This window comes from Neopsephotus bourkii, unplaced genomic scaffold, assembly GCF_033783945.1.
Source record: "Neopsephotus bourkii isolate Nb327-2 ecotype Australia unplaced genomic scaffold, CSIRO-AGI_Nbou_v1 NB_1792, whole genome shotgun sequence".
In the NCBI taxonomy this organism is placed as follows: domain Eukaryota; kingdom Metazoa; phylum Chordata; class Aves; order Psittaciformes; family Psittacidae; genus Neopsephotus; species Neopsephotus bourkii.
The window spans coordinates 6,173,031-6,185,594 of record NW_026902266.1 but is presented as its reverse complement, the minus strand read 5'-3'; the positions used below and the strand labels follow the sequence as shown (position 1 = coordinate 6,185,594).

The 12,564-nt window shown below is 43.0% G+C and overlaps 1 protein-coding gene across 1 annotated transcript; it reads right to left on the bottom strand.

The window, feature by feature from the left end:
• Nucleotides 1–248: 248 nt before the first annotated feature.
• Nucleotides 249–9,921, bottom strand: TNNT3 (troponin T3, fast skeletal type). Its single transcript, XM_061342483.1, has 9 exons — nt 9,827–9,921; nt 8,977–9,022; nt 8,085–8,201; nt 7,679–7,756; nt 7,308–7,421; nt 6,996–7,105; nt 6,038–6,128; nt 5,304–5,344; nt 249–653 (listed from the first exon to the last, which is right to left on the bottom strand). The coding sequence occupies exons 1-9, from the start codon at nt 9,859–9,861 to the stop codon at nt 605–607; spliced, it is 681 nt and encodes a 226-aa protein (XP_061198467.1). The 5' UTR covers nt 9,862–9,921; the 3' UTR covers nt 249–604.
• Between the last annotated feature and the right edge of the window lie 2,643 nt (nt 9,922–12,564).

Below are 12,564 nucleotides of genomic sequence, written 5' to 3'. Positions count from 1 at the left end.
CTCCATTACTCAAACTTTTAAGTCAATTTCAGTGGTATTTGGCATCCAGGTTACAAGCTCCCCCAGAACAGCCAGCTTGTATGGTGGCTGTAAAATAGGCCCCCAGTCCTGGATCTTTGTTGGTGATACTGAGCCTCATTCCCAGTTGTAGAGCTGGATCAAATGATATTAAAGGATTTGTAGCAACTCCTAAATCCTTGCAAAATTGGATGCCATTAAATAAAGTGTGAAACACTGTTCCAGAAGGCTGTTATTGGAGTAGGTACTAGTTGTGCTTTATTTACAAAATCCAGAGATTTGTACACAGCAATCTACAGGACAGCATAGGGATGGTATCAGGAGGATAAATGACATGCTCAGCAGGAATTGAAGATGCCAGCAAGGAGTCATTTCAGTTCCACAGGGAACCTGCTTCCTTTTGACTGAGGAAGCCGACAGACCCCTCCAGGAAGAAAAAGAAGAAAAGCAGCAGCAATAGCCAATGCAGGCTGATGTTGTGATTTTTGTTAGCTTTGATGCGTAGGAACACAAGTAATTGGTGACGGAAGAAAGAGGAGACCAGCAGGGTTTTGGCACTCCACTAAGGGCCATCCTGCCTGGTTCTTTACTTCCAGCGCCCGCCAACCTTGCCCTTTGGTGGTCCTGCCTTCTTGCTGATATAATACAAAAGGAAAGAAAAACATGTTAGCGTGGTGGAAGCAGTGGGACTCTGTGACCACTTGTGCATTTCTGACTCTAAGATTAGGTTTGAGCTGCTTTCAGTTCTCACATGTTGGGCACACTTGCCATAGAGCATGCCCTGAGAAAAATACTGTTGCTATTGTGGGAACGGACTCCTCCTCAGGCTTTCAGTGAAAGGCCAGGTTGTGCATGCCTGAAAGGGGTGAACCCTTCCAGATTCCTGCGTTATCACAAGAGAAGTCTGTCTAGTCTCAAAACTAAATGGCTGGACTATCCAGCCACAGACTTGATGTGTCCTGAATACAAATCTGCTATTTTAGGGTTTAGAGCTTTTTCTGGATAAAATTTCCTCATTATCAGGAAGGTCTGGACAAATTTCCCAGATGCTCTAGTCATCTAGTAGTGGAGGCAAAAAGCCGAGCAATAATTTAAATATGACTAAGAATTGCTTTGCTCTGGTAAAGGCAGAGTGGCTTCTTCCTTATATGATGAGAGCAAGAGCCTCCAAAACAGTCCAAACAACTTTTTAGGCCTCCCTCATACCAGTGTCCCCATCTTGTTCATGACATGTGTGGGATCAGTCCAGCTACACTCCTCACACAAAGCACCTGGGGCAAACTGTCCATATAGACAGAAGGGCAATCCTACATGCAAGCCACTTACCTTCTGACCAAGAAGCAGGCATGCCTGGAGTCAAAGGGGCCAGGCATGAAGTTAGTTGAGTTAGATTCTACACTGGCTCCCATGGGCAGCACCTTGGCTTTTGGGGCTCAGCACACCACCAGACCTTTCCATCTCACACACATGATGATGAGGCTGTTTCTTGAACCAAAGCTCATGCAAACTGGGGGCAGCTCTTTGCCACATCAGAGAAAGGGGTTGGGGCACAAGGTGGTAGAGCCTTGCTATCAACAGAGAGGCCTTCTTCAAAACCACTCTTTCCTCCAGGAAGCAGAAAAAAGATATGGACAACACATCTGGGGAGATTTTTGTAGGGCTGCCCCATGAATTGGTTCAAGAGCACTAGCCATATTTACAGAAGGATGTAGCACAGTGACACAGACATACATATAGTGGATACTTTACCTTTTGACTAAGTTAGACTCGGTCGATTTGAAAAATTGACCTTTTACAAGACAGAGAGCAGAGCATTTTCTACTTCTCTTAAATTCATCTTAGTGGCCCATTTGCCAGCCTTTCTGCAGGTTCAAAACCCAGTATGGACATGTGTAGCTCCTCAAATGAAGGCAGAGTCCTTTTATCTCCACAAGCACCTGTGATGTTTGATGTTATGCCTAACCTTTCAGAGTGTGCTTAAAGAGACTTAATAGAAGCAAAGGATCACTTGATCCTTGTATAACACATTCAGCAGGCACTGCTTTGGAATGATAGCATCTAGTGTGGGTACAAATTTAAGTACACAAAAATCTCATGAGCTGTGGGCTTCTCAGTGCAACCTTTTCAAATTATGTCCTAAGATGGTATCATGTCTTTCGGGGGGATAAGCATGGTACAGTCTGTTGTGCATGGTGTGGTAGTGCCCCTCAGAAGAGCAGAAGCACCCAGACAAACCATATGATATCATTCTGCAGCTGCACATTCTGGTGAGGTTTATCAGCCTACAGCTGTTTACAAAAAATAACACGGGAAGGTCAAGCTGTATGTTTGGCATCTACAGACAACTGAGGCCCTAGCTTTACATTTATCTGATAAGCTGGGGTGGCTTGGGGAAGTGGGAGGCAATGTCTGGTCACTCCTATAATCCGAAGATGTCACCAAAGACCACCACTTCATTCCTGACATGACTTTCCTAAGATGATACAGAAGCACGGTGAAGATCACCACTGGAGAGCTCTCTTCTCTTGCTTCCCTGCAGTTTGTTCTCTATGTCTGTTAGTTTTCTACACCCCTAGCCCTGAGACTCGGTCTAGCCAAGTCTCTCGTAAGTCCACTGTAGAACAGTTACAGATACACAACTCAAAACTAATGAAATAGAAGTCTTGCAGGGGAAAAAACTGAGGGAAAGATGATGAGTGACAAGAACACACAACAGTAATCCCATTATGTTAGTCTTGTTACACACCATTCCTTATAATCTTAGCAACCACTTGTTTACCCTTTGTAAACAAAGGTTGTATTCCCTCAAGTATTCAAAGCACCTCAGTCAGGTGTTTGAAAACCCCAGCAGTAAGCAGATGGAAATCTTGCAGACATGGTGTGAAGAAACATTATTTTTTTTGTTAGCTGTTACATTCACTTCAGTTTCCCCTTCATTTTCGCAATGTGAGGCAGGATGGTAGTTGCCCTTCCATCTCTAGCCTCATTTCATTGCAATAAGAAAATGTTGGTGTTGAGGCTGAAGCGACTACTTTGAACACTGAGAAGATATGCCCAAGCCAGGAGCTTGGAAGGTACTTACTGCTTCTGAGCCTGATCGATCCGGTTCCTGAGGGTGACAATCTGCAAACAACATACATGACCAGGGTTTTTAGAGATAAAGAAACCTTGTTCCCTCATGGAGAGGGGAGTTTTACCTGCTGATGCTGGAAACAGGTAGCTGAGGTAAAGATTAATACTTCCTCGGAAATAAAAGCTCACCCTTGCTTGAAGGAGAGAATGTTGCTCCTTGGCAATAAATCTGCAAGCCAATTTGATGCATCCAGGGAAAGAGGAACGAGCTAGAGTTTTATAACCCTTTTATATGTTCTGACATATACAAATTAATCTCCTATAAACTCATATGCCAAACTGCAGGCAAGCAAACTGGAATGAGTGTCACCCTGGCCAGCTGGAAAGCTCTTGGATGACTCTATCACTTTACTTTCCCACTGTGCTCCTACTCCTACACATTAAGAAGTGTATAATCTCAAAGAGCTTCAGTGGTTTTTGGATGGAGACCTCAAGAATGGAAGATAGGTTTCAGTTACCAACCTCCCAGCAGCTCATTTAATAAGAAAAGATGACTTTTACAGGGTCTAAAGAAGAAAATACTCAAGAAGAGCTTCAGCAACCACAAAGGAAAAGATTGAAGTGGGGGCTCTGAAGACCTTCCCCAGGTCTGTTGATGACTGAAGGCCACTAGAGAGTCTGTCTTACAAGATGGAACATCTCTTAGTTTAGCCATGAGTAAATTTCATATTCCAGCCTGATGCGTGGGAAAGTAAACACGTACCTTGCACAGGATGAACCTTATGGTCTGACTTACCACCTCAGTCCTGGCCAATAGCCCTGGACTCACTACTGAAAACCCTAGGACTGTCCCAGCGGAGGTACTGGAAAAACCCACAAGAACTAGGGTGTGATACAAACCTCTCTTTTGCCCCTCAAACTTCTTATTTGTAACTGAGTCAGGGTTCTGCCTAGCTTTCCTGGGGTAGAAAAATGCACTTGCCAAGACATACGCTTTGCTTCTGCTTTTGGCTCTACAAGTCCAAGAACTGATGACCCAACATTTGAGTATTTGAAGTGATGTTTGACATTCTCAAGTCCAAAACAAGTAAAAACAAAAGTTGTACATTCCAATTGGCCTGACATCCAGTCTTTCATGGCTCATTTCTTTCCATGGCAAACAGAAACAAAGTAAGAGACTGGAACATTAGCAGGAACAAGACAACACAAGGAATAATTATCAGCATATCACCTGCTTTTGTACTTACTCGTGAAAGTTTTGGTATCTGCTGCAGTGGTTTAAATTATTGTTTGCAACCAAGTTTTTCTCCCAAGTGTGGAGGAGGACCAGCTGTCACCAGTTTGACCCAAGGACTTAAGACTTACCTTCAGTGATAACTGTGATAGTGACTATAACACTGACTGTCCAATGAAGCACCAAAGAGCAACAGGCACTAGAGCTAAAGAACAGCTCCGCCCCTGTGTGTCCCAGTTCCTTCCTTTGTCTCTCCCTTGCATACTTGCTTGTATCTCTTTCATTCTCTTTGCTGTTCTCACTTATCTCTCTCCTCCCTTTTTTTCCCTGCCATCATCTTCCCTTTGGTTTTCTCCCACTTTTTTTCTCCCAACTCAGCTGTGCATTTTCCTTCTACTTTGCTCATTCTTTGTACTTTCTCCCCTTGCTTTTCATCAGCAGCCACCTAGCTTTTTGTTTATGCAGAGGCTTCATTACCATAGCATGTAAATATTCCCTGGCATTGCTTTAATTCCTGTTTTCCCACACCCAATTGACTGTTACCAATATTTTGGATCTGGATAAGCATGTGCCACAGGGTGGAAAATCCTTCCAAAGCCCATACCATTCTTTTCTGTGAAGTCCAAGCCTCTGCATGTATCCCAGGTACATCAGGGTGATTCTCACACACACGCAATACCAGAGGTTTGGATAGGGTATTATTTTAGAGATGGTCTGAGTGGGTTGCATACTCTATTCTTTAGCCACATCCTTGTTAGACCCTGATTCTTTTCCCGAATCACCATTTCAACTCTTTTCAATGAATGGAAGGGGAGAGAAAAAGGAAGGGAGAGACACAAGATCCAGTTTTCTGTTTTCTCTCTGCACTTGAAGCCAAGCACCAGTTTCTGCCTGGCACTGGGCCTCTGACCATGCGGCAGGCTCATGCATTTGGTAGCCTTTGCTGCTGCGGTTACACAGGCAAATTCATTGTACTTACAATTTGGAAAGCTCCTGCAGCCTGCAACGCATTGTTAAAAGCTAAGAGAGATTGAGAGAGTTACAATGATGTTGTTCATTCCCTGTCAGTATGTGTCTGTGTGTGATTGAGCATTAAAAGGAGAGTGAGACCGAGATCCAGTAGGATTTCTCAGCCACTGAATCTTGACGTAGGTGATTGCGGCCCTGTCCTGTGACTGTGAAGGAAACACGTCCACTTTTTGTTACCATATGACACTTCAGCCAGATGCTCCTGTCTGGAGACTGTTTTCAGTGACTCCAGAGAGCTCAAGTCCACAGGGAATCTGTCTGGGATGGGAATAAAACTTACAACGTTCAAGTATGAAAGCAAAAATGGATTTAAAAATATTACTTTGCAATAGGGATGAGTGACTTGAGATCCATTGAATTTTCAGGCCACTGTTACCAATAGTTAAACAAGAATGAGCAACATAACGTTTGAGCAGAGAATGGGGAGTCCATTTTCCATTTGGATTGCCTTTGCATGGGGCACTGAAATCCTTGAGAGTGATTTATTCAATTTTAGCCTAAAATGTGAAATCCAGACCAAGTATGTATGTAAGGGGAATGCAGTTCCAGATGTCTTGCTGCTTAAATACTGCAAAAGGGCATTGGAGACCCAAATGATGTCACCAGATGGCTTTTGCAGGAGGAGTCACAGAAATGTTTACATTTTGGACCCAGAGCCATTAGCAAAATGGCTTCTCAACTCACCTCATATTTTTTCCTCTTGATCTGTTCTGTAAAGTCATACTTTTCAGTCTCCAGCTGGTATAACCAGTCCCACAGTTCCTTAGCCTTGTCCCTGTGTGTTTATGGGGAAAGGAGGATGGGAAAAGTACATCACATCATATATTTTCTGTAGTTTTTATGGCACTAGTAATGAGACTATTTAGATTTTATTCAATGTAGTTCACATATCTTCCTGCAAACCCTTTCCATCTCTGAAAGCTACTCACCATTTTCACAGTCACATTTTTCTCGCCTTCTCACCTTTTATACTTGCACTGCTGCATGAGTCACACACTAACGCAGTTCCTATAGATTTAATTTCCTCTATAACTCTTAATGAAAGAAAAGAGTCCACATGGATCAGATGAGAAGGAAAGAGGACTCTGAAGGCCACTCAGATGAGCAGAGCAGCTGCCATTGTTCAATCTCATCTGGCTGAGGTAAGCCAACCTCATCTTCAGATATGTGTAAACTTCAGTGTGTGTAGTTCAGACTATCACCTGATGACTGCTCTGTCTGCACCAGAGCAATCAGCTCCCAAGCCTCCAGCCTTAGTGGAGATATGTACTCATACCTTAGCAGCAATAACTCCCCCGTTGGAAAGCTGCAGATACCAATCTATTTGTTTGTTCAACTAAACTCAGAGCTGGTTTTAAAGTTTGGACCTAGTTGGATAAATGAATAATTCTGATTAGCAGGAGAGGCTAATCGAGCTACACCAGGAGCATGGCTAGGTGGATACCAAACCATTTCAGCAATTCCCCACATCTCCATTTCCCCACCATTCTCCAGGTCAAGGAAGGGCAAAACTTAACATTGTTCGTGATGAATTTCAAGGAAGACACTCTCCTCTATGTCCTCCTTTCACTAGGGAAGTCTTCATGACCATAAGACCGAATTTCAGTGGATTACATTCAGTAAGTTAGGATAAGCATGTTACCTCAGCTTATCTTCACTAAGATGGTCGATGTTCAATGGCTTGCGCCTCTCTGCCAGGACCTTCTTCTTTGTCTCTCTAGCTGTTTGCTTCTTTCCTCTCTTCTGATCAGCCTATTTTCAGAACATCAGTTAATGTCATTGCAGAAATTCAGCCTGAATGAAACAGTCTCAGTGACAGAGCGTGTAAGACAATGTGCTAGGGATCCAGAAGAAGGGAATTTGAGCTCTTTTCTCAAATTGTAATAAAGACTCTTCCCACTCAACCCTGTGGTTTAACTATTCCATATTTCTTCCTCCAATCCATGCTTTTTACCTTAGTCAGATAGCTGCTGTATGTGGCACCCATGGAGGACAGAGCCTTTTTCTTCTTGAGATCATCCTCAGCTTTTCTTTTGGCATCTTCTTCCTCTCTCCGTGCCTTTTCCTCCTGTGGAGTGCAGACACACAGAAGCAGCAAGTTACTCTAGGGGAGACTCACAGCTTCCGCAGCAGCCACTTTCACTGCAGAGAATGTGATCAGGTAAGCATGTTAATGAGAATTGGCAGCTCCTGTTTCCTGCCCCTGCTTTAAGGGTGATCATTTCTTCTTTGGACTGAGACAGGCAGAAGCTGCAGGTTTTTCTGTCTCTAGAGATCACCTTCAATTTGATGCTGAGACAAGGAGAGAGATGCAAAGACACTTACCGCAAGCCTTGCCTGACGCTCCTTCTCCTTCTCAGCCCGGATTCTCTGTTGCTCTGCTCTTTCAGCTCTACGCTTCTCCTGCAAGAGGCAGTGGCAAAGGCATTGAGTCATCACTGTGGCTTTATCTACCTCCAGTATTACGCCCCACCGCCCAGAGCTTTGATTTGTAGAAAGTGAGCCACCTACTCCCTTGCCAGAACATACAGAAGGGTCCCATGTGCAATTCCGAGGTGTAAAACAAGAGGCTGAGAGAGGAAACAGGTAGGGGTAGAAGCCATTTGTTGTTGACTAGAGCAGCCACTTCTGTACATAGCAATACAGCTTTCTGCCGAAGTCTGACTGTGGACTAATGGAATCTCACCTACAGAGGATTTCTTACTCTAGTACAGGGAAATGGCAGACTCACAATTCTCTCCTTGAGGGCAACCAGCTCTTCCTCTTCCTTTCTCCTGGCTTCAAAGTGGCTGTCAATCAAGGCTTGTAGTTCAATCAGGTCTTTGTTCTGCCTTTTCTTTTGGATGTCCTAGAAGAGCAGGAAAATGCAGTAAGTAAGCTGATATTGCTCTGTGAACATGCCCTGGACATTCCTAGCATCCTGCCTATACAGAGAAACAAAAGCAGAAAATGTCTGTAGATATCCATGGAAAACCATGGGATTAGCTTAAACAGCTGTTGATGAAGGTCAGCGACAGTCAGAAGCCCAGAAGGTAACAGAATCCATATCTCCTACCACACCGTGTTTTATCCCTGGCTTTGCTTAGCTACCTCCTCTTTGCTCTAAGATATGAATCTTACTTAGATATGTTCCTGCATTTTTGGCAAAGCAGATATTTCTGTGGAGATTTTCAACACCAGAGTATCTATCAACTTTCTAGGAAGGTACTTGGATCTCTGTCTATTACTGTCATTTTAGGTAGTATTTCACAGAAACAGATGTGCATACGCCTGTTCTATTTCAATGTGCAACTTTCAGACCATTTACAACAATGGGACAGGGAATCTGAGATCTCCTAAACCACTGACTTTCTCCTTTCTTCATATATTAGCTTAAAATATTCAAGGAAAACAAAAAAAGAAATATATGGCTTTAGCTTAATCACATTATCAACAAATCCATCTGGAGAGTTTTAGGGAGCAGAGAGTAGTCTCTCACTGAAAACAGGTGGCAGAGCATTCATGCTTTTGGCCTTGACTTTATCCTCAGTAATATCCAATAGAAGATGAGTTATGCAGGTTTGCACACATGTGTATAGCTCAGGTACAGACAGACAAACACAGCCAGTTTCAAGAATACTTACATCAAAATCTACTTTCTCACCCTCTGGTATTTTAGGAGCAGTTAGTCTGCAGAGAGTCAAAACCAAAACAAACAAAAAAAGGAAAAAAAAGAAAAAGAGAAGGATTTGAATCTTAAAGAACGGGCGGGTTTTTAAATAGCACATCCTGCTCTGTCCTGCCCTCAGGAATGATGTTGACAAAGAAGAATGTTGATGGAGATACAGGGGGGTGAAGCAGCAAGTCACTGGAAAACTACTACAGGACAGCACTAAGGATCATTGTCCTTCATGGAAGGTCAGGCAGGGCAGGAAGTTACCCCTAAAAATGCTTCTCATTCCCAAAGCCTATGATCATTCCCTACCACACAGAAAGACATTGGTCCCCAAGGCTGTCAGCACAGTGCTGCGCCCTCCAGTCTGGGCAGCTGGCAGAGTGGGAAGGGAAGGTGCTGGGGCCCAGAGTCAGAAGGTCCATAGGAAACCTTAGTTAAACTCAGGTCATCCCACCCAGCATTTGCAGCCCTTCCTACTGTCAGCAGTCCTGGATAGATGGGTATTTTCCCAGCCATGGCCTCTCACGGAAGATTTACTGTTGTGTCACCTACTGTGGGACTGCTGTATCTTGGTCAATTCATGAGTCCTCTGACTCTGTCAAGAACTGGTCTCAAGACCCTGGCTGGTAACTACTGCTAAGGCATCCTCTGGCTGAAGCAGACATCCTGAAAGGGCATGCAGCAACAGCTGGATGTTGCGCAAAGGAGGTTTGGATAAAGGCTTATAGTGGCCATTTGCCTAATAGGCAATCTAAGGGCTTCTGCTAGATAAGAAAAATGATTCCAAGGTTTTGAAACTCTCTGCCCCTCATACTTACTTTATTCTAGGCCTCTCCTCTGTATTTGGAAACATGGCCCAAAACAGGAAGGGAAAAAGAGGGAGAACAGTTAGAACAACAGAGATTATACCAGCTGCTAAAGTTAAAAGAAGGGAAGGGAAATTTAATCTTAGGGAAAACATCCCAGAGAAACTGGTTAAATCTCAAGCACTTCCGAAAGAAATACACACACTCACATACCCCTTTTGCTAGGAGTGAATCTGTTTTTACCCTTGAAACAGAATTTGGCAGAAAAGAATCAAGAGACTGTATAGAAGTCCCAAGCATAGGATCTGGAAAGCAATGGTTTCATGTAAATATGAAATTATTTTTCTCAAACCACCCTGACCAAAGCTCTAAGGAGGACAGCTGGGCTGGAGGGTAGAAGAAAAAGTTGCCTTTTCCAAATCAGTACTTCTTTTGCTAACGTTAACCTGAATTAACAGTTGTGCTAATGATAACTAGGCTCCCACAGTTTTGATCAAGTGCCTTACTTGTAGGCCGGGAGGGAAAAAGCTTCATGACACACATTTTCCCCAGGTTCATTGACTCCCAGGATAGCTTAGGGCACACATCCCAGAGGTAAGTTGGTGCCATAGGGATGCTGCTTGTTCTTCTGCACTGTGTGGTGCTCCTCAAGCGCAACTTGGAAAGGCCATCCTCTCTTAGCAAGCATCCTCTCCTACTGAGGTACACGCAAAGTTCCCATAGGCATTAATGGGAATGATCTTTGCATCTCCAAGAGAGGTATAATGCCCTGATAGGTGGGCATCCCAGAGAGTGCCAGCTTGGGTCCTCTGGCAGTCAGCAGTGTTCCCCTGCAACAAGTGACCTTTCCCTGGCTCTCAGAAGTGTGCTGTCTTATGAGTTACTTGCTTAACATTTATGCTGTGATCAGTTCCCCTCCCTACTATGCTTTTTAAACTTTAGTTATTAACTCCAGTGTAATGCCAGTAAGTTCAGCACTGTTATTCTCACAAACAGAAGTAAATTAAACCTGTGTGTTTATTCTGGCCCAGTCTCACAGGGACTCAGGTTGACTTTCATAACCACACACTATGTTTGAACTTTCAGGATGCTGCTGGATCCTACAATACAAGACTCTCCCTGTGTTGGGTCAGTGGGAGGAACTGAGGTAAAAAGCTGACTGCCTATTGAATCTGGTATTAAAAAGAAAACAAACCCAGCAGCTTTTTAAAGTAAAACTAAAAGCAGCCTCCCTCAGAAGTGGGTACACAAGCCCTGCTATCCATATCATGATACAGAAAGCTATATTTTTCAAATGTTTATTTGCATCCAGCTATTTCGGGATTGATGGCGGAAATTGGGAATAGCAAATGGAACAGAGTAGGATAAAGTAAAAGAAAACATTGTAGGAAAAAATAGCAAAAACTGATATTGGAAAATATTTGATGGAGACCTCAATTATAAGGATGATGGATAATAAAAAATTAGAAAGTGCCTGGAAATGAGTTATTGGGATAATTAAGAAAAAAGATTTTAGAGGTGCTTAAAAGAGTTCAGAACCCAACCTTTCCTTTCTTTCACGCTTTCTCACACCAATTTCAGTAATGAAATTCTGGGGGGTAGACTTTCCTCATTTACTGCAAGATCACTGCCTACCAGAACAGATCTCAGCTGAAGCCTTTAGATGCTAGAGCAATGCTAATAACATGTAATTAAAAGAGTGGTGTAGACCACTCATATAAAGGAAGTCACAAGCCACTCCTGAAAAAAAAAATACCTTTAGCCAACAGCATACTTGTCTATTTCTCCAGTTATTTTATAAATTGTTTTGCCTTTAAATAGCCAGTGATCTTCTTAACACATGAGTTTAATTGTTTTCTATCTGGAGAAAGGAAAATGAACCACAATTAACCAGTCTATCAGGGATGTTATTCACACAGGATTCCCTTCCTTTATGATATACCCAGATAATTTTCATAAACATTCCTGTTTAAATTAAAACTGCCAGTTAGTTACACTTCAGAGTGAGGGGGGAGAAAAATTAGACAGGAAATGGCTGGGTTTGTTTGTTGACCTTGGTTGCCAGGATCAACACCTGTCTGTCAATAACTGTGCGAATTTGGTTTCAGCTGCCACCAAATCAGCACTCTGAGCTTACTTAAACCAACATACAATTGTAAAAAATAAAAATTAAGGTTAGTTTTGTTCTTAAAATAAGAAATTGCAGTTAGAATATTTAAAGGGACCTCCAGAAAACCAGAAGAGGGGACAACAAAGAAATAGAAGCTATTATTAAACAATTAACAGCAATAAATCTTTCCATTGCAGTGCATGACCCAGCCTCGGTCCATACTGTATGCACCAAAAGCAGCTCACGGATGTGATTTATTTTTAAATGCCCCTTCTTTCAAGACATTGAGTCAAGGAACTGGGCCAAAAATTGTTGACAAGCAGGAATTGTCATAGCAAATTCCTGTTCCTGTGGTGGATTTTGACTGACATTCCGGTCATTCTGCTGATGAACCATGGGGCTGTGACAAAATCCCCACATACAACCCTGCCAAAAGAAGGCAAGAGCCACTGGAAATCCAAGTACATTGCCCTGGTGTTTAGAGAGTCTGAGTTTCTGGTTTCCAAAAGGGTTAGCACAGGAAGAGTACACACCACCACAAATACAATATTGGTTTCTCCTGCCCTATCTATCAAATATTCACATGGTGCTCCCCTTTTCCGTGAATCCATCTGAATTGCCTTTACTTTGTTCAGAAATC